The sequence below is a fragment of the Engystomops pustulosus genome, chromosome 8, assembly GCF_040894005.1.
Source record: "Engystomops pustulosus chromosome 8, aEngPut4.maternal, whole genome shotgun sequence".
NCBI lineage: Eukaryota > Metazoa > Chordata > Amphibia > Anura > Leptodactylidae > Engystomops > Engystomops pustulosus.
This window is the reverse complement of record NC_092418.1, coordinates 86,558,483-86,586,362: the sequence shown is the minus strand read 5'-3', so window position 1 is coordinate 86,586,362 and position 27,880 is coordinate 86,558,483. Positions and strand designations below refer to the sequence as shown.

Below are 27,880 nucleotides of genomic sequence, written 5' to 3'. Positions count from 1 at the left end.
TCCAACGGAGATGAGTTAGTTTACAGTATTTTTCAGACTATAAGGCGCACCGGAGTATAAGGCGGACCATCAATAAATACCTGCTATAATGTCTAGGTTCATATATATAAGGTGCACTGGACTATAAGGCACACCTTTGATTTCTGAGAAAATCAAAGGATTTTTTGTCCGAAAAATACGGTACCTTTTTTGTTTTTTCAAGAACTCATTTGGTTGAAAACCCCTATAAAGGAAACCTACCATCTCAGATCTACCTATTAAGGTAGATCCAGTGGCAGGTTCAACTATTAAATGAGACAGGAGCCCTTTTTAGGGCTAATCCTTGAGTGGCCTGTAACTTTATAAATCTTTTATCACCTAATATGCAAATATCTGAAAGAGGCTATTGAGGGGTGGAGTAGCCAGAGCTGTAGCTACACGGCACGGGTACTCCATGCCCTAGTAGCCTCTTTGGATCCTCCTAAGAGATCTTCACCTGCGTGCACTCGCCCGCACTCTGCATAGACTAACTATGGAGAGCCGGCGGCTGCGTGTTCTTGGCTCTGAAGCCGGAGCTATTAAGCATGCGCAGTAGCTCCGGCTTTGCATAGATAGTCTATGCAGAGCGCGGACTAGTGTGCGCAGCCGCTAGGAGCTGTACACGGAAGATCAGGTAGTAGGAGGATCGAAGGAGGCTACTAGGGCGTGGAATAGCCGCGCTGTGCAAGTTCAGCTCCGGCTACTCCATGCCCTTAGTAGGTAGATCAGAGATGGTAGGTTTCCTTTAAAGGAACCTCTGATCATTTAATGAGGTAAAAACTGATTAGTCTCCTTAGGTAGCTCCACTGATGTTTTTTTCTCAGTACATTATCCAAGATTTCCAATGGATGCTAAACTGACGTGAATAATTAAATCAAAGTAAAAATAATGGGGGCGTACCATAGCACAGCTTACGGTACATCACTTTCTGGCATCTAAAAGCATGGGAATAGTCATGGGTGGTTTTTGCAACAAAAATCTGCTGCATTTGCGCACTATACACCACTTTACCATAAAGTTGATGCGTCAGGGAATGGCACAGCAACAAAAATTGATAATTTTTGGAATGGACAAGACTAAATGTGTACAGGAAATCTGATATTAATGTGGCAAACAAATAAAGCTTCGCATTTCATTATAAACTAAGGGCAATTATTATTCCTGAAGATTTATGGCCGACGCTTATTTTGTATCTGTAACCTAAACTCAACAGCATACATTCACCTCCTGAAATCTCATTAGCAAAATGGCACCTTTTTTCCACCCACACACAACAATCATTGTCTGACAGTAGAATATCCGGATGTGGGGGTGTGCGTCCGGTCGGATTTATAAGTTTTGTGTATTTGATTACATTTATTGAAGATGAATATTGTGTTTGAAATGTTATTAAATGTTGTAGATAATTTTTATGTTCAATCCTTCAATGCGTGTGGCTATAATGGAGGCACATGCTGTAGATTATGTGCACTTTACAGCAGGTATGTAGAGAAAGCTAAATTTTATTTGGAACATAACTGGATGCTGCAATGTAAATGATGCAAGTCTGCATCAGAACAGGATTTTAACTTAAAAATTAGATGATAGTAATAAAACTTTATAATGTACTTTACTGGTGAAATCTGTATCTGTGCCTTTCTTTTTCCCCTGCTTCTCTTCCTTATTAAAGCAGTTTGTGTAAAGCTTTCTGTCCTGTATCCACTGACAGTTGACAGATAAAGCAACCTGATAAAATGTCTATGACATGATATGACAGTCCCTGGATAGTCTAATCCCCTCAGAGAGCTGAAGCATCAAGAGAAATATTCTCTAGGTATGAAAAAGTTAATCTTTGGCCTCCTTATCTGTCTGAAGTGTAAAGAACTCAGAAGGCTTTCAGATACAGTTCTCGCTACAGGAGAAAGAGTAGAAAAAAGGCACAGATAAGCTGCTTTACTTAAAGGGAACCTGTCAGCAGAACTTGACCTAATAAACCACTAGCAGTATGTTGTCCAGCAGCTTAACACCTTCAATATCATGCGTCTGTCATGACCAAGTGTGGTGGCAGCATCCAGGAAATCTACTTTGAAGTGAGATGTAAATTGGTTGTATAAAGTCAAGGAGGCGGAGATTTTAACCCTGAAGTGAAGCTCTCTTCATCAGAAAGCACCTTTATTGTAATTGATGGTCCTGCATCCAGAGCTATCAACAACCAGATCTCCTGAATGATATTCAATGAATGATGTCAAGCCTGATACCAGTCTGATTCTAGAATCATAGCAGATTCTTGCAACATTGTCATGCAGGTAGCCAAAGTGCGTTTAGGGGCTTCCATTCCCCCGTCATTTAGGAAATAGTAGAAAAAAAAAATAATCATGCAGTAGCCAGTGTCTTCTTTTCCACTATTATAACGTAACTGTACTGGGAGGTAACCTTCTAAGTCAATTGGAATGGAAGGTGAACGATGACTTTCTGTTCACCTTCCGTTCTTAGTTTCAGCTACACTCTATTTTGAGTTTATAGGAAAATGCTCCTTTTCAAGTCCCTGCCCACATATGTATGGTTTGTTCTTACCATCACATTTAAGGAAATCTACCATTTATTTTTATGCATTGTGAACCAAACATACCTTGAGAACGGTGTTGCTACACTAATGCAGAAACATATCTAGTTTAATCCCTGAGCTGAGTGGTTTTGCTCACAAAACAATTATAAACTTCAGAACAGGCAGAAATAATCAATCGCTGCACAATCCCTCAGTTGCTGTGTATGAGTCACCCAGCTCAGGTTGATTAGACCTGTCTGGACAGTTCAGGCAGCTATTTTATGTACGCTATCCAACTTTCCCAAGGTCCTGAATTTTAAAATAGTTTTTTAAACAAAACCACTCGGTTCAGGGATTAAACAAGATATGTTTCTGCATCACTGTAGCTACAGCATTCTCAAGGTATGTTTGGTTCACAATACATAAAAACAAATGGTAGATTTCCTTTAAGGTACTGGATTTTTTTTTACTTGATCTCCTTCACTTTATTTTTGCCTGAATGCAAAATTTATCCCTATACTAATGCATTTCACATGAAAAAAAACTCTTTTGATCGGAGAAATGCAGTTTTACTAGTCACAGCCAAATCTTTCATCCTATATCACTCCAGTCTTGGATTATACTTTCAGTCCTTATAAAGAAGGAGTTTCTGTCATAGTTTTCCCGGGCAGAGGATCTACCATGCCAAAGAATTCCATGGCCCATGGACCCGTTTTCTTGGCTGGTAGTAAGACTTTTTCTTGGGTCCTGCGTGTTCTCTTGGTATCTTGGTACTTCTTAAGTGGTTTAATAAATACTTTCATCTAAACTTGACCTAATGGTATGATACATCAAACATGGGTTACGCCCGTTATTCCGCCAGCGTTTTGCATCATTTATTGGAAGCCCAACACACAAACATGTGCAAAACTTTCCATTAGATCTCATCTATGTGTGTTCCCAGCAGCAAGTATATCCAAAGTCAGAGACAAATGAGCTAAGAACACACTTTTTGCCTGAGATTAATAACTTTTAGAGGCTGAAGGGGTAACATCAATTCATACATATCTATCTTTGGTCAGATAGCAGCTAGAACTCTTCTTTTGGTGTCAATCTAAAGATAAGCATCTCCACTTTTAAACTGCTTCGGGAGCTACAGAACTATAGATACCGGCAACTGGAAATGCAAGCTGAAGATAAGGATCCAATTTTATACTAGGTCTTTAACTATCAGTATCTCCTATTCTGTAAATCACAGAAACAGCACCCTGATGGATGCATACTAATATTATGGTTCTCTGTACTCTAGCATCTGAAGTGATGCTCTTCACTCCAGCCTCCAAAAGCGACTATGTAGACGAAAAGTCACCACAGCGGTGCCAAGGAATTTCTAATCCTCTATCGGTCTCAGTTCTTCGGGTTGGAGCAATGGCCACAGTGAAGACCTCACATCATAACTATATCTAGAGACCGGATGCAGGTTTTACATGCGCTGCTCCACATAGCAGCATCTTTTATTTAAAGGACATGTATCACCAGGATGAAAGAATGTAAACCAAGCACACTGAAATATTGGTGTGCGCCCCCTCCGGCAGGATCTGCTCTTCTTTTAACTTCTTATGTGGTGGTTTTTACAAAATAAGGCTTTACGCAAATAAGCCTGAGGGGCTCCAGTCTCCTTAGGTGTTAATGGAACCTGGAGTCCCTCCGGCTCATTTGAATAATTTTTAAATACTTATTTAAAAACATTTACAATATATCTACTCCATGGAATATGTCCTCTAAAGTAGTTTTAAAAAAAAAATCATGGGTTTGTAAAACCCCTTAAAATATGATTACAGTAGAAAGGTCCAAGTTATCATTTATAGATGTATTCCCATACAATTAAGGAAATCTACTATCAAACATCCGGCATGATAAACCAGGGCAATTTAATCACAGATCCTGCTACTGTGAGACTGTGACAATCTTCTTATATTTCTTATCCATGTCTTCATTCCTTCTAATAACTTTTAAAATTATGGTAAGGAACGAGATGGGCTCTACCGGATTTCACAGCAGCAAAAGAAGATCCTACCACACAGAGCGAGTGGGGAAGTGCTACATGTACGGTGTTTAATCCCTTTGATGCTGCAGTACAAAGGGGCTCCGGTAACTCCCCCAGAAACTTTCCAGGTCATTATCATAATTTTAAAAGTTGATTTTGAAAGGAGGAAAGCCATGGGTAACAAATATAAGAAGATTACCACAGTCACTGTGCCTGGATCTAGGAGTAAGTGTCCCTTGTTTATCATGATGGATTTTGATGGTAGATTTCCTTTAAGCGAGTGCACTTGGTTATACCATCACTAAATCCTCTGATTTATGTGACCCCATTATTATTTCATATGGTTGGACGGCCATTTTACTATAAGTGATTTCTTTCCTGCACTGGTTTATATATGGTTACCCATAAATTCTACATCCTCTCCCTACAACCTATGGTGAGAAGGGACCACACACAGCATTATCATTACCGGGCTGTGACATTGTGATACTCGCAGATTTCCATGTAAGCAGCTGCTTCCATTTCATCCCTTGTAGTTGTAGCTGCAGTAAATCTCTGCGTGTCCTATGACTGCAGCTGGAGACCCAGGGGGTGGACTGTTCAATGTCATTTATGATATTAAAGGGATAGATCATCCTCTGCCAAGATTCAGCGTAGAATCCATGAATCTTTAGTGACCATATAAAGACATGAAACTATAGGGCTTCTCTACTTGCCAGCTTACAATTGTGACTAATATCCTGTCTTATTTCCAGGACAGGGGACAATCTTTCTAATAATATAAAATGCAACTTGTGGAAGAAAACAAGACTATGATGTGATGATATCCATATGTCTGCGAGTCATATTCCCTTCCCGACAGTCAGAGCGCCGCCCTTGCATGGTATAAACACAAAATGATCTCTATTCATGTAGCAAATACATATTCTAGGAATAAAACAATTACCACCTATTTCAGGACAGGTCATCAGTAAGAGATCAGTAGGAGTCCAACAACCAGCACCGATCCGCCTTACGTCACACAGGTCAATGCAAGTGAATGGGGCACAGCTGCAATACCAACCACAGCCACTTTACTATGTATGGCACTATGCTTGATACACTAAACAGTGGAACGGCCTAGCGTCTGAGAAGGCCATCAATATTTTAGTAGTAGAAAAATATCCAAATGACAAAAAAAGGGGAGTGATGTGACTATTATAGAGGGTTTCTCAGATCTTTAGAATTGTCAGTTTTAGTACATTACACATTTTAATATTAGTTATTTATAGGATAGGTCAATAACATCAATAAGAAACTTGCAGGCCTCCAGATCTTGATTAACAGGCGAGAAACATGCAGAAAGAGATGGAAGTTCAACTTTTATTCTTTGCGCAGTGGTGGAGTGAGGAAACTACAGCTCCTGTCTAAGAGTTCAGCTGCAGTTCCCAGTGGCAACCACTAAACAGAGAGGGGCACTGTTTTTTATCTCAGTTTTCTGTTGTTATTATGGATTAATTATGGAGCAACTATTTAAGATGCCACATATCTACAGGGAATAAAAGAAGAGAACAAGACCCCTGCAATATGGAGAACGGGATTCTGTTCTGACTATTGTTGCTCTGGCAACTGTGATGGAGTGCCAGAGATACCCGACTGCTGTGCTCAGCAAGTTCATACAGTACTGAATTGAGCATCAGGGTACATCCTTGTCCTTCCACTCCACCCATTTATAAGAACGGGACCCCATTCCCCAGACTGCTAGGGGTCCCAGAACTCAGACCCTTACATATCAGCATGTTATCCGCTATTCTGTCAGGATGGAAAGATTCAGCTTGCCAACGGCCTATTTTAGCGTATGCGACGTATAGCAGTCAGACAGAGGAAACAACAATGCCTCCGCATGCCAGTAAATGTCAATGTGTACACTGAACGTATACATTGGAAGTTTACCTGACGTATACGCTGAGTATATACAAAAAAATGAGGTGGGAACCGAGCCTGACCTGCAATTTTGTCATAAATTTATAGTAGGTATAACAAGTGGAATAGTGCAATACAAAAAATGCTCCAAAATTGTTACATTTCTGAAGAATTCAAGTGATGAATATGTACTCTATATAACTACATATAACTACAGAGCCCCTTTAATAGTCAAACACTAAATCTCCCAATTTGTAAACCCTGTACTCCATTCAACCCTGGATTCCATTGTTGCCAAAACACTCACTACAAAATATTATGCTTTTAGTTTTGCTCGAGTTATTACCCTATCGTAATCTATGTACTAAGGCGTTTCCCGTTTACTATATCAATTCCAAAACTGACCCCAATACAGAGACTGTTTCTGGATAAATAACATTTTCTAGCAGAGTCATCCTGGGTGTGTAAAGACTGATCATTGACAAATTTTTGAACAGGTCCATCCAGGGGATCACATAAGGGGTTAAAAAGAGAAGACATTTTATTTTATCATTCAACTTTGAGGTCCGGTTTAAACCGAATAAAAAGGAGCAACGCTGAAGCGTGACTGATCACCAAACACGTTATGAAAAGCTGGATATGACTGGCGCTAAAGTTCACCATAATTTATTCATGTCAGAGGTAAAAGTCACCTTGGGATGCTGAGCAGGTAGTCCAGGGTGACACTCAGCTCATCCATACTTGTCTGTTCGGAGCACAATGGGATTGTCAGAATGAGGCCGCTTCTTCTGTCCTTTCCGCCTGTAGAAAGAATGCACAATGTTAACAGCGGGAAGGTGCCCTTTAAGTCTGCGACAGTTCACGGAAATAAAGATTCTGTATAGGAAGAAGAGAGTGGTGCTAGCCCTCTAACTAAAGGCAAAAGTTATTCGGAGGATCAGGATATAAAATTATAAAAGTACCAAAACATAAAAAAGTTCAATTTCTAGGTATGAAAGCAATATCCAAATGGTATTATGGAAAAAGAACACAAAGAACAACTTACAGCCAAGTGCACATTCCGAGAGTGCAGTCAATATTCCAGCTTCAGGAGGTCTCCAAAAATAAAATATAGATTCCCCATCACCAACCATATTTTTAAGCTCTTAAAGGGGTTGAGAAAACAAACGATGTGGAAGGTCCACATTCAGAAAGGGGAATAGGATCCCCAGCGTACTTATGATGATTGGGGGTACCAGCGGTAGGACCTCCATTGATCAGCAGGTCAATAACACTGAATGTTAGGACAACCCACTTAATCATAGAAGATCTTAAAGGGGTCTAGAGAATAGATGAAGCAGCATGACACAGGCTCTAATAATTACCAAACTCATAAGGGGAAATGGGATCCCAGTGTTTGTGACCAGTTCGGGTTCCATTGGTTGGACCTCAACCAATCAGCAAGTAAAGAAAACATGGGCCGACTTTTTTTTTTTTTGTGTACAAGGATGAAAAAGTCACATTTCCTGGAGCCAGCCATGGAACTTTCAACGGCACCTTTTGCGCAAAGCACATTTAAAAAAAAAAAAAAAAAAAAAGACAGGCATAAGCAGTCCAGGGGAGACTGGCCCACCAAATTTACTAAAATCTGCACCAAAAATGGATTTCGGTTTTCTATGTGGTATTTACAAGCAAGATATATAAAATAAAGGGTTTGGTCCTCATTGTACAGCAGGGTTGCACCGATACCAGAATTTTGAGAGTAATCCAATACCCGGAGAAGTATCACAATAATTGATACCGATATGATACTTTCAAGAAAAAGAAAAAAAAAGTATTATATGAATTCAATGTTCAGGGTGCGCTCACATGGGGCTTTTACATTGCGTCTAGGGACGGGGCTCAGCCCAATTGTGTTTCCAATGAAATGCATGCACCAGCGTTTTACAAGGAGAGCTTTTTTTATAGCAGTTTAATATATGTATTGTGAATATGTAATGTTAATGTAACATGTATCATTTATTTTATGTCTTATGCATTTGTATTAATTAAATTTAACAGTATTAATTGTTTGTTTAAAAAAAAAAAAAAAAAAGATAATATAGTGATATATAGAGAGATCTGAGAAGATCCATCTCTATATAACAGTGCATGGAGCTTGTGTCACCATGTAACTCTATGGAAGCTCTAGTGAGAAGAAATCCTCCCATTGACAACCAGTAAGTCCCTAGTCTAGTGCAGTGGTGGCGAACCTATTGCAGTGGTACCAGAGATGGTACTCTAGAGACCTCTCTGTGGGCATGCAGACAGTCCTAGGTAGTCCGGGCAGTGCCCTGCCATTTTAAAGTATAGATACTAGGAGTCTGTATAACAGCACAAGTCATCGAAAATGACAGAAACCGGATATTGAACTGAGTATGAAGAGTATCAAACAAGTCCTGAGGTTATGATACACTGTGCAGCCCTACCGTACAGAACTCCTAACAAGTCTAATTCTAAAGAATAGTTTTGTACAACTTTGTGTTTCTTTGCTATACGATCGATCGATACAATAGATACCATTCGCATTTTCTTTATCAATTTCTAGGAGGAATAACAGAGGAACATCACAACATAAACCAATGCTTCCGATTTCTTTTTCACGTAGAATGCAATTATTTACAGACATGTCAGGAGAGCTGATGATTTCATATGGTATCTAACTTCCAAGGGGTTTCCTGGTGTAGAGAATGTTCAAATAACCAAGTCTCCGTATTTTAACAACTTTTCTTAGCAATTATTCAATCATATAAGAGCCAATCTCAAATCGTGTTTTGCTATTACTTAAAAACAGAAGAGCCTGTGCATTTGTAACCATGTTGGATATCTCTGCACCTTCCCGAGTTGTTTTGTCACAGCATGGATTATACCCCTTCTTCGCAAGAGTGTGTTCAGTCCATAAAATAAAGACTGTACAACAGCTGATCTGAGAACCAGTCTTTTTATATATGAGGCTAGAAGTCTCTGCCTCCCCCTCCCATCAGGACTACAGCTCAGTAGTCATGCTTTAATTTTTGGGTTATAGTCCTTAACATGGGGTGGGGACTCCAAGTATTATGTATGAAGTCAGGGATCTATGGCAGTCATAGGATATAAATGAATATACCTTGTGAACAGGTTAAATGCAACATATTCCCATTGCAAAAAAAAAAAGAAAAGCCACAGCAAAACTTCAATTTTTAATTCTAAATTTCATTTCTGGAAAAAGTGGAAAAATTAACATAATTTCAGAGTATTTTCCTATGATCTAACTCATGGTCTTGCTTACTCTAGATCTAAGCAATCTGGCAATAAAAGAGAAACCGGATAACCAGATATGTGAAGCCTCCCGCGGTCACAAGCCTGTGATGGTGTAATTAACCTGCATTTTTAATGAGGCTACAGCCGGACGAGCTCACTAGCAGGTTTATTATCACATATTCACGTCTATGACCGGAGCGCGGCTTGAATTCTTCCTGAAGGGCACATGAAGAACGCCCGCTACTCACACCCTGGCGCAATGAATAGAGGAAAAATCCTCGTAAAACAAATTGCAGGTGCAAGTGAGCCGGCATAGAAAGAAATATGGCAGCCAACCTTGGCTCGTGCGGAGTCACACGGCAGCCCCTGCCAGCTCTCATTCCTTTGTGATGGTGCAAAGTTCATTAACTAAAGCAATGAGAAGGTTTGGATGCTTTTCGATGATCTGGATGGCCACAGAAGGGCTGAAAACGACATGCCGGGATCTTACACCATGAATTTAGATAATACATTGATTGAGAGAATTCATTGAATAGAAAGGAATGTCTGTTTTTGGGATAAATACTTAGATACTAATTCCTGATGAGGTCACTGACAAACAATCGTCCTAGATGCGATAAAGGAAATCTACACTCAAAATCCATGATAAACCAGGGACACTTACTCATAGATCCAGACACTGTGACTGTGGTAATCTTCTTATATGCAGCATTCATGGCCTCCTTACTTTCAAAATCAACTTTTTAAATGATTCTAATCAGCCAGAAGGGCTCTGGGGGGTGTTATCAGAGCCCCTCCGTGCTGCAGCATAAGAGGCCATTATGCCTCACCGGGGACCTCCGTGAGCATCTGTTCAGTGGAGGCCAAGGGAAGCAATGCAATAATTTGTATCCGTCCCACATAAACTCCAAACCCTCCGCTTGGTTTATACGTCACTTAGAAGGAGGGAGCTGGATGGAAAGACGCAGCTTCTTGCCTGTATACATTGGTATCGAAGCTTTCCTGGTGTATATAAACAATGTGATGTGAATGAAGCCTTATTATAGAAAAAAAAAGATTTTTAACAACATTTGAACCAATCTTTATTTAACTTCTTTTTGGGAGGTACGCCAGACACAAGTACCCTGCTGTCACCTGCAATGACGTGATTTCGACTAAGCTTCTTCCAAGCGTGTTGCATCACATTATAGGAAATCAAGAGCAATTCTGCATTGCGCCAATTATTCCATGTCTAAGCTAATTCATTTCACTCATCCAGAGATCTGATTTAATTTAACATCCCTTCTGCAATCTGTTTGGATAAGGGATGAATCCGGCCTACCTATTGATGAAAAGCCTAAAATTAGCTTTACCTTCAATGTAAAAAAAATAAAAATCTGGAATGAATTAGAGTGAGGGCTCGGAGTTTCCAATCAGCAGGCTCTTAATTTAACCAGGACGTCAAGACTTCTCGAGAATCAGAATCACAAGCTGATGATTCGCAGTCCTCGGAGGATTGGACCTTCTGGCTACACACAAAGATGCATTTATTGTTGAAATGTAATTATGTACAAGAATTTAAACGATGCTCAATAATGAGCGTTACCTGAATGATTCACATGGAGGCATTGAGCTGAGGCACACGCCGGTGACCAAAATAGTAATGTGAAAGCAGTGAAATAATTGAGAATACGCCACCTCCACATCACGTGGCAGTGGAGGGCGCTTTGAGGGGGCGTGGCAGCAATACCGAACCTGCAGGTTTTTATGCAGAACTATAGCAGGTTGGACCTGGCGTAGTTTAGCCCAGCAGCCACGCTGCCAGGTGGATATATCAAGGGGCCTCGGGTGGTGGCACAAGTGGCGCTTTGAACCCGTTTTTAGTCATGCGATTTCAGTTTGTTAAAAAAACTCATGCGTTTTAAAAAAAGCGTGCATCCATTTTTGTCAGTTTTTAATTAAGACAATTGGGAAAAATGGACAAAAATGCGAACTGAGAACGCACAACTAAAAACGGGTTCATAACGCCACATGTGCCACCACCCATTTTTTAACATGTGTTTTCAGTCCGTTTAAAAATGCATATGTTTTTGACCGTTTTTCCCAATTATCTTAATTGATAAACAGGTTGTAAGCAGCCAAACCCATGGTAAACGGTCAGAAACTGGCAAATTGAAAATGCATGCCTTAAAACGGACGAAAAACACCATGTGTGGCATAACCCTAAGCCTCTTGATGTTTACGACCGGACACAGAGACTATGGCCTTTATCATACCCCGGTGCATGAGCGTGCCAGTGGTGGCACTCAGAGCCCATTCTGTGGACAGCCAGGTCTTCACCCCAACACAGAGTATGCCAGACAGGACTCAAGGCTTCCTCCTGCGGTCCAATACAGCCTAGGAGGTGCCATCCTCAGCGCCATTTTAAAGCAACATCGTTGGCTGCCAGGGATACAGGTGGAACAAGAAAGTGTGGATAATGATAGATTAGTGTTGGAGCTCCCGCTCTGGGAACCCTGATTCTTCCTTTTTAAGGGGACCCGGGAGGGAAGCTACAATCCAAATTTCTCCATGATCTTTCTATTGTATTGGTGAACTCAGGACGCCAATACAAGTTAAATTAAATTTCCAGATAAGAATATCCCTTAATGCATTGGTAAAAAGGTCCAAATATGTACAAAATAGATGCGGACCCCACATTTTCAACCTTCTATAAGAAAGCTGAATGAGGGCCCCATAACTGCAATTATGCAGTCACACCAGATTCCCGCATTATCTGACAAGAAAGGCACCGAGGGTCCGGTGACTGGAGTCAGTCTCAGCCACTTGGCGCATGCGCATTGAGCAGTGAAGTGGAGGTCTTTGGGTACAGACATATGCACATTGCGCTTGGTGAAGCTAAAGTGTGGAGACAACCATGAAGTCCTGATTTATCTCATATTTCCCCTATTGTTGTGCCTTAATCTAAATAAAAGTCCCTTCAAATCACAAAAGACTAAGAAAGATACAAAACCTACAAAAAATATGATCACCTAGCGTCCACCAAATCCTTTCCCAACCCATAGTAAAGCATCAAACATGTAAAACCTACAATGTATTGTCTACAAACCAGAACCAGCACACCAGCCGCTACCACGTCACATGAATGTGTAAATTACATGGCAGGAATATACTGAGAATTGCTGAGAGCACACTTTCTGAGAAATACGGGCATCAAGTTATTTTTTTTCCCGATCTCTGCTGCCTCCATTGCTAAATATTTCCAAAATGTGGAAAGAAACTAGAGGCCTCGAACACCCAAGCAAAGCAGATTAGGCAGCGCACCATAGTGATGGACTACAGATAGTGTAACATATAATTGCGTTCAATAAATCCAATAATGGAAGAAGATGGGAAGGAAAAGGGGAGAGGGGTCTTGAGTCAATTATTTAGTGTAGCTCGAATTCAATTGCTTTAAATGACTGAAATGGAAAGTTTTCCACCCATTTTCTTAACCGCTGTAAGAAATATTTTCACTGTGATCCAACGCAAATAATCTTCTAAGAGGTTTCCATAACTGTGACCTATAGTACTAATAGTCTTCAGGTTTTATACAAGGAGGTTATAATATCTTAGATTCTTTATAACGGTTTTACTTTGCGGAGTTGAAGAACTTGGAAGTGGAGATGCCGGCTGGGAATGTAAAAGATGTCTGGCCAACTGCGGCCACCTGCAGACATGACTGGACCAGAGGAAAATGTTACAGCCAATGTAGTTGTCCTGAATACTATTACGGTACTTTTTAACTTTCTCAGCATTAACGGTTTGCAGCATTTTTTTGGTGTGCACCATCATTGAGGGAATGTGGGGATTGAGACATTGCTTGTGGCATTCAATCCCGATTTCCAACAGTCACTAGAATGTAGTGACATTGGCGGAAGGAAAGCCATCTACTAGAAGACGCCAACACTGTCACCTAGTTCTGGTAGTAATGGTAATCGGACCTCTATCAGGCATAGATCACATATCCTATTCATGTGAACCCCAGGATTACTTAGGAGGGTAAAGAGGGGACAGATTGCTAGGACACTTACAGATCAAAATAAATACTTTTATTAAAAATCATTGCCATTATCCCCCAAATGGTCCATTTCCATGGCTAAGATGTTAAACACATTTAGTTTATAAATTTGTATACAACTCCCCTGATGCCAGTCCAATCACAGTAACTGAGTCCTGCATATTTGTTGTTCCCTGCACCGCCCCTCCCCGTTCCTGATTGACAGGTCTCACTGCTACCACCATGCTGTCGGTATCGAACTTGTACTTGGGGACAGTCTGCCAATATTCATCTACAGACACATACAGCTCCGTATAATTATTATCAGGGGTAGGAAATATTATTCAATGCCTTGCGGAAATGTTTTGAGAGAAACACATGACTTGCTGAAGAGAGGGATGGAGAGGGAGGGGAAGCAGGTGAGAGACAGACAATGGGTTTGTGTTACTGTGCTCTGCTATATCATTCCCCAATCCCTCAAAGGTGGAGGCAAGAGTGAGGCTGGCTGTGTAAAGAGAAATCAGACAGGTTATCAATGTTTTTTTCAGTGAGGAGGGTGGGATAGCTTAAAGGGGGCTTTTCCACGAAATCACATTGCAATCCCCTAATGATGTTAACACAGTAAAGATCATTTTAACCCCTTACTTTACAATGTTACTCTTATTAGTCTTATTTTTGTTTTAGCTCCTATCGCTCCCTAGGCTGCTCAGGGCAAAATCCCAGGGTGTCGACGGGGACTCTCTAAGCAGACACATTATGATCCATCTGGTTCTGTGGGGTGACAATGTGGTTACATTAGCAGGGTACAGGGTTTATATGCACTTTCACCTGGCTTCTGACATTGTACTAACATACTGACACATAGGAGAGAGATGAGACACATGATGCCTTTTACACAGAGGCTGATAGACTGTTACACTGTGAGCACTACTACATCTCACAGATATGTGCCTGCCTCCCCCTTCCCCCAAATCACTTATCTTCTTGTAGTTTGTATTTTCTCTCTCTTCAGGATGTGTTTGCTGGCAGGAAATGAGGGAGTGCCTGTGTGTCAGTCTGAGCTCCGTGCTAAGACTGCTAGGGGACGTGGCTACAGGCTCAAAGCAAAAAGATATAGAAACTTAGCAGCACCGTCCCAAGGAAATCCAAGATGGCAGCCAACCGACCACAAGTCAGAAGTTACAGGGTCGTACCTAGGGGCAACTGAAATTGTGTACAGCAGGACTGATAGAGACAGTTTGGACTTATATCTGTGAAATGCTGTATTTTTTGTTAATAACAGTGAATTAGAGAATGTGTTATTTTGTTATCCATAGTTGAAATAAGAAACTTGTCTTCGTCAGAATAGCGCTTTAACTGTAAAATGCAGCCTTCCACCTCTGTGACTGGAACAGAGCACATCAATAAAAGTCTTATAGAAGAATGGTGGCTCTAATCCCATTGATAGAGACATCAGTGGAACATGTATACATGTATGTATACATATATGTGTATATACACATGTATAAAAGTAGTGTGTGGTTTGTGGGGTGGGGGAATCACTAGTGACAAGTTCTCTTGAAAACTCCATAAAGTTAAAAGGACCACCTTGAGCACACTTGGCATAAATCATATGGTTGGATCAAAACAAATCAGACTTATGGGATGATAGGGGATATGTTGCAAACTTTGTACAATCCATTTAATGACCACTAATAGATAAGGAATGGTAAAAATTCACTTTAAAGCATTAGGTAGTAGTCTATAAAGTGGTTGTCCATTAAATTTTGTGTAGACGTAAGAGTTACATCCCTCACCGTTCCCTGCAGGTCTGAACTTCCTAACCCCATCTCAACAAACAGGAAGTGCCTGCTCAGCCAATCACTAACTGGGGCTGGTGGCCGCTGTAGACAGTGGGGACATTTACTTAAAGTGTCGGTGTCTGCATTGGCTTTATTACCGACCTGCTCTGGGAAAGAAGATGCACATTTAATATTGTGGAGCTGTGCAGAGACATTTCTGGCGCCGAGACCATTTTCTGTCCCTGGGACCAAAATCTGTCCCGAGCACCAGAAATGTGTCCAACAGTCCCTGCTAGACCAGTTTTCTTTTGGTCTACTTTCCGCCAGTTTACAGCGCCCAAAAAGGGCTGCGACACATATTAATTGTGTCTGAGTTTCCACTCCGCCAAAGCCACGCCCCTTTTCGGAGAAGAGTCGGAGCAGGCGGAAAAAGTCATTTTTTCTGGCGCCGCCAGCTAATAAATAGGTCTGAGAGCAGAACATGTGGTGAGAGCGCCACAAAACTGGCGGAAACGCCATAGTAAATGTCCCCCACTGTTTTTATTGGGCATTTCCTATGGCAGGGAACAGATACGTGTCTGTAACAGCAGAGGCGCAAGTATTAATGGAGAAATTAGGACTTAAGAGCTGAAAAACAACTACGTCATCCGGTCAGCGCTCTTACAAGATATTCCCAGTGAGGGCGGTGTATCCGTACAGTATAGGGATAGACGTCTTACACAGTGATATAGGTGATACTTAGACACATTTGTCAGCGTTAGAGGCAATCTGTCGGATTGAGCGGTACTTGGCTGGATTGTTAATTATGCTGCGTCTAGTAACGAAAAGAAAAAACCCTCTGCCACTTCATCAACAATCTGCTATTCTCTTCTGGAGAAGTCTCCGGATTTCATTAGCCGAGCCACCTGAGACGAGCACAAAAGACGGCACTTAGCTGCATTTTACTGCAGACGTCAATGGCAAAACACCCGTTTTATACGCCTCCAATCCAGTAAATGGTTTCAGGCTCGTTCCTTTGATGGGTAGTAAAGTGTTGTGTCTCATATGGGCAAATCTTCTCACTCGCTTACATGTGCCAGGTGTTACCAAGCCGTGTAGTTGGCCCAGGCGAACCCATCCAGACAAAGATTTACCGTAGACTCCAATTTAAGGGAGATTTGTCACTTCCCTCCTTAGGGTGATGCCACACATGGCGTTTTTAACCCGTTTTTGGTCAGTTTTTAAGCAGTCCATCCAAAATTGCATCCATTTTGTCCAGTTATATATATATTTTTTGCATTTAAGAAACTGCTTAAAAACGGACCAAAAACGGGATAAAAACGCCTACCACTGGGGTAGACGAGACGAGGCAACACCAAATTTCTGCCTCATTCATCAATTTCCTGATAAGAGTCACAGAGGAACAGTACAAAGCAGAGTTATACGACTACTGAGCTGGAATTGCTATATATTTAGTAAAACTAAATGTCAAAAGCAGTGACAGCTCTTCTTAAAGGGAACATTTTATCAACTTTTACCCCCAAAGACTAGCAGCCCCCTCTTGTAGGGAATGAAAGGTCCTTTCAAACCTTCCCTCTTATGTAAAACTTTAACAAAAAAAAATTCTTCTCCATGCAAACGAGCAGAGAAGAGACACTTTTAGCTTGAGAGGAGTCACTTTTAAAGCAGAGTTTCCCTTCAGATTCCCATATCTTAGATTGTATAGCGGCTGGAACCATGCTTTTGCATCCTTTAAAAGATAAGAATCTCATCTTTAAAATTGTTAGCATGAACCTGCCATTTAAATGAACTGATCCAAAATAAATAATTTATTAAAAACTATGATTAAAAAGCACTGCCCTTGTCCCTAAATGGTTCATTTCCATGGCTGCAGTGTTAAAGGGAACCTGTCACAAACCTTTTCACCAATACAGCTAATGACAATTTCCCATAGAGCCCTAAGTAACTAACCGACACCCTTCTTTTAGCTAAAGATTGTTTCTCTTACATCCCCATAAATCAACTATATCTTATATTCCCTGGCATCAGAGGGGGTGTGTCCTGCTTGGCCGGCCCCTCCCATGTCCCTTGCCTCTTCTCAGCATGTCATGTGAACAGGATGATGTAATCTAAGGTCCTTTACCCAGGGAGGTTTGCAACATCTATCCCAGTGGTGGCGAACCTTTGGCACGGCTGCCGGAGGCGGCACTCAGAGCCCTCTCTATGGGCACCTGCGCCATCACTCCAGCATAGAGTTTGCCAGACAGGACTCAAGGCCTCTAGCAGTCCCAGGCAGCCCAGGACCCTAGAAAGAAACTACAATGATACTCTACTGTATTGGTGTCTTCGGGTGCCTATACAATTTTTAAACCTGTGACCAAATTTAAGTTACTGCTTAAATTTTCACATTGGCACTTTGCTAAAAATACATGAGTTTTGATTGTAGTTTGGGCACTTGGTGTCTAAAAGGTTTGCCATCACTGATCTATCCCATGTAAGTGTCTGATTACATGAAATCACAGCAGCCTCCATGTAGGATGTGGAGGAGTTAAAGTTCATGGAGGCTTCTGTGTACTCATTTGGTGTAGTATATGGGAGGGACCAGCTGAGCAGGACACACCCCCACTTAAGCCAGGTAATATAACAAATTTGAATTAAGGGGATGTGAGGGAAACAATTTTTCAGCTAAAAGAAGGGCGTCAGTTAATAGGGCTCTGTGGGAACCTGTCACTAGCTGTTATTGTGAAAAGTGGTACAAACAGTTAAAGACAAAGTTCAATATATGAGCTGTATATAAAGATCCAGTCCCTCCCACCTCCCCTATTTTACTGTCTGGATATCAGATTTTACCTAAAAACCACAGGAGGAGATTCTAATCTTTAGTCTGCAATCACATGCTAAGTGTGGAGTGTAAAAGAGGAGCTCTCTCAATCATATGTTCTCACCCACTATAATATACACCCGATTTTGGCTTTGAAAACTGAATCCCGAAAAACTGCACGTATGAATGCATCCTAAATCTGATACAAAAGCATGATTCTTTATACTATAGACTTAAAGATAGGGACATCCGAAGTGACACTCGTCTAGCAGCCTCCCAGCATGAGTCATCTTAGGTAAAAAGTGACTCTTCTCGGCTCATTTGCATATGAATTTGGAGGTTATTGGTTGTGGGTTAAATTTAACATAAAAAGGGGTATTCTAGAAAGAATATTTCTAGGGCCTATCTGTGGGTGCTTGTAGTGTAGTGGAGTAAAAACTCGCTGCACACAAGAAGGTACTTGAAAACAAATGAAGATCTAAAACATCTGGAAAATCTGCACATAAGTAAACGTGGAGCTAACAGGAAGGGGTTAACATAATTTTCCCAATCTCTTCTGAATATTGTGTGCAGCAGGATTACTGTATACAATCCGTTTTCTATTTGTATAATAGTATAGGCCTCTGTATGAGTAACACTCATTGTCCCAAATAGTGCGTTTAGAGGCCAAGTGAACCAACACCCAAAAGTTCAGGAGCAGGACAACGGATTTCATGGCAAGTTATTCTATTCAATTGTTTTGGACAGTATTTACTCCTGAAGGATCTTTATTGATCATTTTTCCTTATTTACTCAAGTTTATGGGAAAATGTGGAAAGCTTGATAATGCAGCAGCCGGGTCCCTAAATCCGGGATGACCCCTTAATCTGTCAGTGTGATTCCCCAAGTGATGGCCTCACGTGGGGCTTTGTATAACTCAGTCAGTGACTAGCGATGCGGGATGTTGGCGTCGCTCCTGGCAATGCTATGTGTCATCCGCGCTCACTAATGTTGGAAGCTTTACAATGTCATAAAATTATGCTGCCTGAAGCCGTTCATTTTTTAGCTATTTTAGGTCATTGAGACATTTGAGCATCAACCATCAAATGGGTAAAGACTTAGAAGGAGAAATACTAAAGCAATGACAGTAATAGTGTCACAGTAGAATATACAGATACTATGGTCAAAGCTGTTAAAGGGGTTGTGACCTGAAAGCCATCCCCTATCCCCATGACCCCATGGGATTGGAAAGACAGTCCCATAAAAGTCCCCAAATGATGCACAAACACAAGACATGCACTCCATTCACTACTGTAGTCACTATAGAAGTGTCCCTCATAGGACATCCCCTTTAAGTAATGGTAACTCAATACAACCACGACACCACAGTTGTAGGGGGGAGACAAAGACACTCTAAAAGGTGCTAAATCACTTTAAAAAAACTATTGCCTCATTAAGCTGACAGCTATTCCTCCTGACTCTCCATCCACATGCACACTTAGTTTGGCCGAGTATACATACGTTATTAAATAAAGACAGATAAGTACGGCCGATCATACATTGTACTCTACAAACACCTTAATAAAATGTTGACATATACAGTATTTTTCGGACTATAAGGCGCACCGGAGTATACGGCGCACCATCAGTAAATGCTTGCTAAAATGTCTAGGTTCATATATAAGGCGCACCGGATTATAAGGCGCACCGGATTATAAGGATGAATGACCAGCAGGTGGCAGTCCTGTGCACAGTTCAAGGCAGCTGTTGTCTGTCAGTACGGTTCATATATAAGGCGCACTGGACTATAAGGCTTATTGCTTCCCATACCAGCGTATACCCAGTATAACCAGTCTGAACAGAGCTTTATTGGGTTTTTGTCTTTACCATCCTCGTCACCAAGTCATAAAATAGCCAATCATTCAGAATCTGAAAACTTTTATCCCTGGCAGACAACACCTTTAAGGAATAAAATGTCTACAAAAATATTAATAAAAATAGATTAAAATGTCGTACAGTCCCCAAAGTGGTGACAAAAAAATGACGCCTTAGTCAGCTCTGTACACTGAAGGTTCAAAAAGTTATTGGCGCCTGAGAATGGAGATCCGCCATAACAAAAAACTCTTGAAAAGGTTTAATTTTTATATTAAACGAAATTTACCATCAAAATCCATCATGATAAACCATGGACAGTTACTCATAGATCCGGCACCGTGACTGTGGTAATCTTATTATATTTGTTATCCATGGCCTCCTTCCTTCTAAAATCAACAAATTAAATCTATGAGCCAGAAGGGGCATTACCAGGGCCCCTCTGTGTTGTAGCTTCACGGGCTGTTACACTGTGCAGGAGTACTTCCCCCTCCCACCTTGTGAGATAACTTTAACAGCCTGTGAAGCTACAGCATGGAGCGCCACCAGTGCCTTTCTGGTTCAATATCCTAATTTTAAAAGTTTATTTAAGGAGGAAGGAGGCCATGGATCACAAATACAGATAGGTTTGTTCTTCAGTTGAATTTGTATGTAAGTTGGAACTGTGTTTTTTCTAATTGTAACCCCTGCTAAATAGTTTTTGTTCTCTGACAATTGGATTTTAAAAAATGTTCGATTGCCATAAGAACCAGGATTAAAGCTTAAGTGCAGACACCTTTTATAACTGTTATAGCTGCTTTTTGTAGCCCGGGGCTAAAGTCCAGAGGTATGTTTGTAACTAGGGGTCGTCAGGTGTTCTTAAGTAGGGTACCGCCTTGTAAAAGAAGATTACCTGGATCTATTCAAATTTGGTATCTACGTAATCATCCTGACCCAAAGGAGACATGTTATTTGGACTCCAGAGTGAAAGCTGTAAATACAGCTAAGAAACTGGCACAACTTTATTACTTTTTATCAGTTGTACTGCATTCAGATTTTTTTCTTCCAGTTTCCCAGTACAGGCAGTCCCCGGGTTACATACAAGATAGGGTCTGTAGGTTTGTTCTTAAGTTGAATTTGTATGTAAGTCGGAACTGTATATTTTATCATTGTAATCCCAGCCAGAACTTTTTTGGTCTCTATGACAATTGGATTTTAAAAATGTTGGGTTGTTATAAGAATCAAGATTAACACTAAAGCTTCATTATAGACACCAGTGATAACTGTTACAGCTGTTTATTGTAGCCTAGGACTAAAGTACAATAAATTACCAATATCTAGAGGTCCGTTTGTAACTAGGGGTCGTATGCAAGTCGAGTGTTCTTAAAGGAAACCTACCACTGCTCGCATGATGAAATCATGCCAGCAGACCACCCGGTAGGCTATTTAATACTGATGCCGGCACATACTTTAGTTAGGCTCAGCAAACTTTAGATTTGCTAAAAAGACTATTAACTTACATATGTAAATAGCCCTCCGGTGCGACCCCTACGTCATCTTCGGGCTGGCGATGGCTTCCGATGTTTAAATATTCACGCCTCCTTCATTGTAACCGTCCTCCTTCAGGTGCCAAGAGCCGTGATGTCACCAAGCTCTCGGCATCTATCGCCGGCCGGCTGTGCGAGAGTTAGTATCTGCACATGCGCGATAGGTGCCGAGAGCTTGGTGATGTCACGGCTCTCGGCACCTGAAGGAGGACGGTTCCAATGAAGGAGGCGTGAATATTTAAACATCGGAAGCCATCGCCCTTCCGAAGATGACGTAGGGGTAGCACCGGAGGGCTATTTACATATGTAAGTTAATAGTCTTTTTAGCAAATCTAAAGTTTTCTGAGCCTAACTAAAGTACCGTATGTGCCGGCATCAGTATTAAATAGCCTACCGGGTGGTCTGCCACGCATGATTTCACATGCGAGCAGTGGTAGGTTTCCTTTAAGTAGGGGACCGCCTGTACATTACATGTTAATATTCAATACTACCAATAGGAAGCACAATTTGTCCCACAGAAAACAAACCCCCATACCGCTCTGTACACAGTTGAAAAAAAAAACAATTCTGGTTTTTGGAAGGTGGGGAATAAAAATGTGAAACAAAAACATTAAAGAGGCAGAGTCTCCTCTGGAGGCACAGCCAAAATAAATTTGTGTATTGAAATGTAAGAAGCATGGACTTCTCCGATATGTTGTCAGAAGAAAACTTGATCAGAATCTGGAAATTGTCTCCAAACAAAGACTTAGCCGGGTGTAAAACATGGCGGCTCTGTACATGTAACACCTGTCCTGGAACAATCCGGATTATCAAGTTCTGATTCCCTCAGCCAAAACCACTAACAGATGTAGTAAGATTCAGCAACAAATCCAAGAGCTTCTGAAAATCCACATTATTCTCAGAGAGTGAAATATTTTACTGTTCCTATAAATCTACGAGTGCGGTGAGAGAAGACGGTACCTGAGAGGAAGGCCAGTTTCTTCTTCAGGATCGGTAGGATCACGGTGGCGTCCATGATTCCCGCTTATGGATCTCAGGTCTCTGCAAGAAAAAGAAGGAGCTTTATAGACCAGATAAATAACCATAATAATCAAATACAACAAGGAGACAACATTCCAAGTTCAGGCAACAGAAAGTAATAAACCAGGGGGAATAATGGGGGCCCCACATATCTACCGCACCCCCAATATTCCAGGCAAGGAAAGAAGGAAGAGTCCGTGCAAGATTTCTGCAATATCTTAAATCTTTAATGAGAAACTAAACTGATTTTACTTCCCAATAAAAATCCACAACTACTACAAAATTTATGCCGGCAGTTACTTTAATTGGGAGTTAAGGAGAGCAGCCAAAAGCCTTTTCGGGAAACAAACCACGCACATTCAATCAGCTAATAGCCAAGGACGAGATTAGAGAGGATTTACACTTCTGGTCACCAGTTATTTGTGTTTTTAATCTAAAAAGGTGTGAAATTCTGTGCCGATTGTTTTCCTTAATATCTTTATAGTGGTAAGGCTTGCATTATCCTGACACAGAGCTCTACATCGTCTACACACACAGTTAAAATTGCATGTTACATAGCAGGAGGAGCTGAGCATATCCTACATAGTGTGCTATCTGTAGGCAGCATGTTACACAGCAAGAGGAGCTGAGCATATCCTACATAGTGTCCTATCTGCAGGCAGCATGTAACACAGCAGGAGGAGCTGAGCATATCCTACATAGTGTGCTATCTGCAGGCAGCATGTTACACAGCAAGAGGAGCTGAGCATATCCTACATAGTGTCCTATCTGCAGGCAGCATGTTACACAGCAGGAGGAGCTGAGCATATCCTACATAGTGTGCTATCTGCAGGCAGCATGTTACACAGCAAGAGGAGCTGAGCATATCCTACATAGTGTGCTATCTGTAGGCAGCATGTTACACAGCAGGAGGAGCTGAGCATATCCTACATAGTGTGCTATCTGCAGGCAGCATGTTACACAGCAAGAGGAGCTGAGCATATCCTACATAGTGTCCTATCTGCAGGCAGCATGTTACACAGCAGGAGGAGCTGAGCATATCCTACATAGTGTGCTATCTGTAGGCAGCATGTTACACAGCAAGAGGAGCCGAGCAGATCGTACAGTGTCCTATCTGCAGGCAGCATGTTACACAGCAGGAGGAGCTGAGCATATCCTACATAGTGTGCCATCTGTAGGCAGCATGTTACACAGCAAGAGGAGCTGAGCATATCCTACATAGTGTCCTATCTGCAGGCAGCATGTTACACAGCAGGAGGAGCTGAGCATATCCTACATAGTGTGCTATCTGTAGGCAGCATGTTACACAGCAAGAGGAGCCGAGCAGATCGTACAGTGTCCTATCTGCAGGCAGCACGTTACACAGAAGGAGGAGCTGAGCAGGTCTTACATAGTGTCCCATTTGCAGGCAGCATCCTATAGCACAGGGGGCCACAATAGACTGTATTTAGTGTCCTATCTGCAAGCAGCATGTTATAAAACAGGAGGAGCTGTACTGACAGAATGTAATAAAGCTGTGAATTTGTTGTGGAGGGTAAAATTCAACTCAAACAACTCCAAATTATTATACAAATCTACTTTTCAAACATGGGTGGCACTTTTTAAACAGTGGCAACATTTTGCCGCAAATCCACACCAGTTCCCCAGTGATGGCAGAAAAACTTGTGTACTGGTTGCAACTTTTTTGGCAAAAAAAAAAAACACAAACCCACTCTGTCTAAGCCACTATAATAAACATGATGTGCAAAAAACACCAAAAAACAAAAGACACTACTACTTTCCAAAGACGCTACAAAGCTAGAGTAAGATCCTGCCTAAATCCGTCCCTTTGAGTCCCGCTAACATGGTGGCGCTGGATCGGAAAATCCATTTACGCATTAGAACAATAAATCATTAAAACGCTAAAGTTACACTTCTGGTGAGCTATCCCGCTCCAGATTTATGTAAAGCTTTTTGTTTTGTGTCATGACATGTCCAGGTGCAGGCTGCCAATTGACAGTAAATTGGGAGAACTGGCATCTGGGTACACATGGGTACACTCGGAGCACTGGTGGTAATAAATATAATGTGTGTACAGTATAAAGTGATTACAGAGGAGATTTCTAACATAAGGAATATTTGCTCTTCGTTTCTTCTGTAGTTTTCCAGAAGTTCTGCAGTTTTACCAATTTAACTTGGAGAACTATGTAAATGTAACGCTGCCCCAGAGGTTGAGCTCTCTATCCTCGCTTGCCAAGGCTCGGCACCGGTGCCCAGGAGCACAGCTTTGCATTTGTAGAATGGACTATAAATTATTCTTATGTAGGCTTGTTCTCCGAGCCGTTACTTACACAGACGCCTTTAAAACAAGACTTTAACATCCTGTGGGGGTGCAAGTTTAAAAAAAGTGAATACAGACACTAATTTACATTAAAAGGGACCTACACCGTTTAGACAAAGAGTGTACATAAAGTTCTCCTCCAGTCTGCTCTTCTGAATTGTTTCAATCAATATTTGCTTTCTCAAGAGTATCTTTTTTTCTGTATACTGTTCCTCTGTTACTACTCCTGTAAATGTCAGGGTACATCCTACTAGCATGGGGCATAGTAACGATCATTATATATTCCAAATATATTGGAGTCAAGGGGGCTGCCTCTCAAGGTAGCAAAAAGAGGCATGGTTTTCCTTTTCCCACCCTGGAAAACATATTTTCCAGAATCCCCTAGTGGAGTATCAATGGCTAGAAGTCTCCACACACCTATAAGGCGGCCTTGATTGGCAAGCTGTCCATAAGGAGAACTTGTACTTCCCCCATCCAAATCCCATACAGAGCATACACAGAAAAGAAGATCTTTCACAAACATGCAAAAGCAGCAGCATGGAGGACATTATACAGCAGTAATGAGCATCAATGCTGTGAATTGAGGGTGAACTGCTTCTCTGTCTATTGAAATTCAGGAGATTTGCAAGCGGTACTCAGATCTTTAGTCATCTTCATAGATCAGCAGTTCACATAATGGACCTTCTGCTTTATACAGGAAACATTGGACTATTGTTCTTGTGAGGTGCGTCCTGCCACTGCAATTAAATCCTATAGGAGTGTCAAATGTTTTCAGCACAGAGGTTTTGGGTATATCCAGGACTCCCATTTATTGGAAGACAGTTATCAGGGCTTGTGCGGCAGTTTTTAAATTTTTTTAAATTAGTTAGATTTTTCCCTTAACGCCATTTCCACACTAAACAAGTGGGCACATGGGAGGCACGGGCCTGTGCCTCAGGTCTGTGCCTCAGGATATGAATGACCTTTGCCTTTCGAGAGGCGTCTGTTGGAGTTTGGGTCTCCGTCCATGCCCCGGGATACGCAAGTTGTTTAAAAAGACATTCAAAGGATGGACTGTGATTATGTTTATGCAAGTTTACAAATATGTTAACATACTCATGTTACCTTGGGGTCTGAAAATGCAAGCTATTTGAACTTTATCATAGCGAATATATGGCCAATTTATCGAAAAAATGTGAATGTTTTATGAGAAATTATGAAGTAAAAGGAAGATTTTATCCAGAAAACTTGTGTGGTCAGTTTTGCTCTTGGACACTATTCACACTTTGCCTACGATAGGTCAAAAGTATTAGATCCATTTCTCAGCAATACCCTTTACTAACCCTCATGAGTCATTTTAAATTATTTTACAATCCCAAACACCCCCATGCCCCCTCCCAGAGTTGACATTGGCAGCAATAAATAGAAGACCATACAACTTGTCATTTAGCTCTGCCATGTGGTAAAGAAACAGTTAAAAGAACGGAATCCAAAATCCAACACAAGAAACTGCAAAACCAAAACAGGTGATTTTATATTTTAAATCTTCCATAAAAAAAAGCAACCACAAAATTATGACTTCAGAACATAAAAAGGGCCCAGTGTGGGGTAAGCAATGCGCCTCGAACTGCAGCTACAGCCAACAAAAAAATAAAATAATTACTAGTCTCCCAAGTGGAGCGACTGAATACAGAAAGCTAAAGCGCACAGCAGTGTGAGGAAAACCAGAAAAAGTCTGATATTGATAATGTATCCAAAATCAAAGTCCCCCAAAAAAAAACATTCAATACATTCCATTTTTGAGTAACAGCAAAAATAATAACAAACTTACTCATTAAGTAGACACAAAGTGGTTCTTGCTACCTATGTAACAGAAACAATTCCAGTCCAATATTCACGGGGGGCACACATTCCCTTAACCACCTTAGCGTTCAAAAACACATCCGAAACGGAAGCGGGAGGGGCTTGACCCAGCGTTTCAGTGAATGAGCAACACTACTGTGTTACATGTCTTACCCATTCCAAAACTCATGTGATTCATGGAAACGCATTTGGGTTTGGGTCAAGCCCCTCCCACTTGCATTTCTGATGCATTTAAAAACACAGCCAAAACAGTACGTGTGAACACGCCCTAAAGGGTACGTTCCCAAGTTCAGTATTTCAGATGCAGTTTTTGAAGCAAAAAGTATGTGTGGATCATAATGGGTGAGAACATATTAATGAGAGGAGCTACTTATACTCCACTCCTGGTTAAGACATCAAAACTAAATGTGTGAATACGCTCTAAAGTAACACACCAGTTACAGCAGATTCATTGAATAATACATGGCACAGGGTCTGAAGGAAGGAGCATGACTCAATTGAAAGGAAATCTATGCATTGTGAACCAAACATACCTTGAGACTGCTGTAGTTACACTGATGCAGAAACATATCTTGTTTAATCCCTGAACTGAGGGGTTTTGCTGAAAAAACAATTATAAAATTCTAATAATGAGGCGCTGTCGCTCCTGTGGCTCCTACTGCGCTTCTCCTCTTATCCCAATTATGCACTGCTCCAGAGAATGATGAAATCATTGTGTTGTCTTTGATAGGCAGCAGTAATAAATCACTGCGCCATGCCCCAGCTTCTGTTTAGGAGTCATCCAGCTCAGGTTGATTAGTCCTGTCTGGACTGTTCAGGCAGCTCCTGTGTATGTGGAAGTAATGCGTTTATGTACGGCAGCCAGTTTTCCCCAGATCCTGATTTTTAGAATTGTTTTTGAGCAAAACCACTCGGTTCAGGGATTAAATAAGATACGTTTCTGTATCAGTGTAGCTACAGCATTCTCAAGGTATGTTTGGTTCACAATGCATAA

General features: G+C 41.2%; 1 protein-coding gene across 3 annotated transcripts in view; it reads right to left on the bottom strand.

The window, feature by feature from the left end:
- SESTD1 (SEC14 and spectrin domain containing 1) overlaps nucleotides 1–27,880 on the bottom strand; it is a 102,282-nt gene that overhangs the window by 61,677 nt on the left and 12,725 nt on the right. For all 3 annotated transcript variants that reach the window (XM_072121595.1, XM_072121597.1, XM_072121596.1), the window contains exons 2-3: nucleotides 22,665–22,745; nucleotides 7,163–7,271 (exon numbers count right to left, since the gene is read on the bottom strand). In XM_072121595.1, coding sequence (XP_071977696.1) covers nucleotides 7,163–7,271; nucleotides 22,665–22,719 — 164 coding nt within the window. In that variant the 5' untranslated portion in view covers nucleotides 22,720–22,745. The remainder of the gene's footprint in view (nucleotides 1–7,162; nucleotides 7,272–22,664; nucleotides 22,746–27,880) is intronic.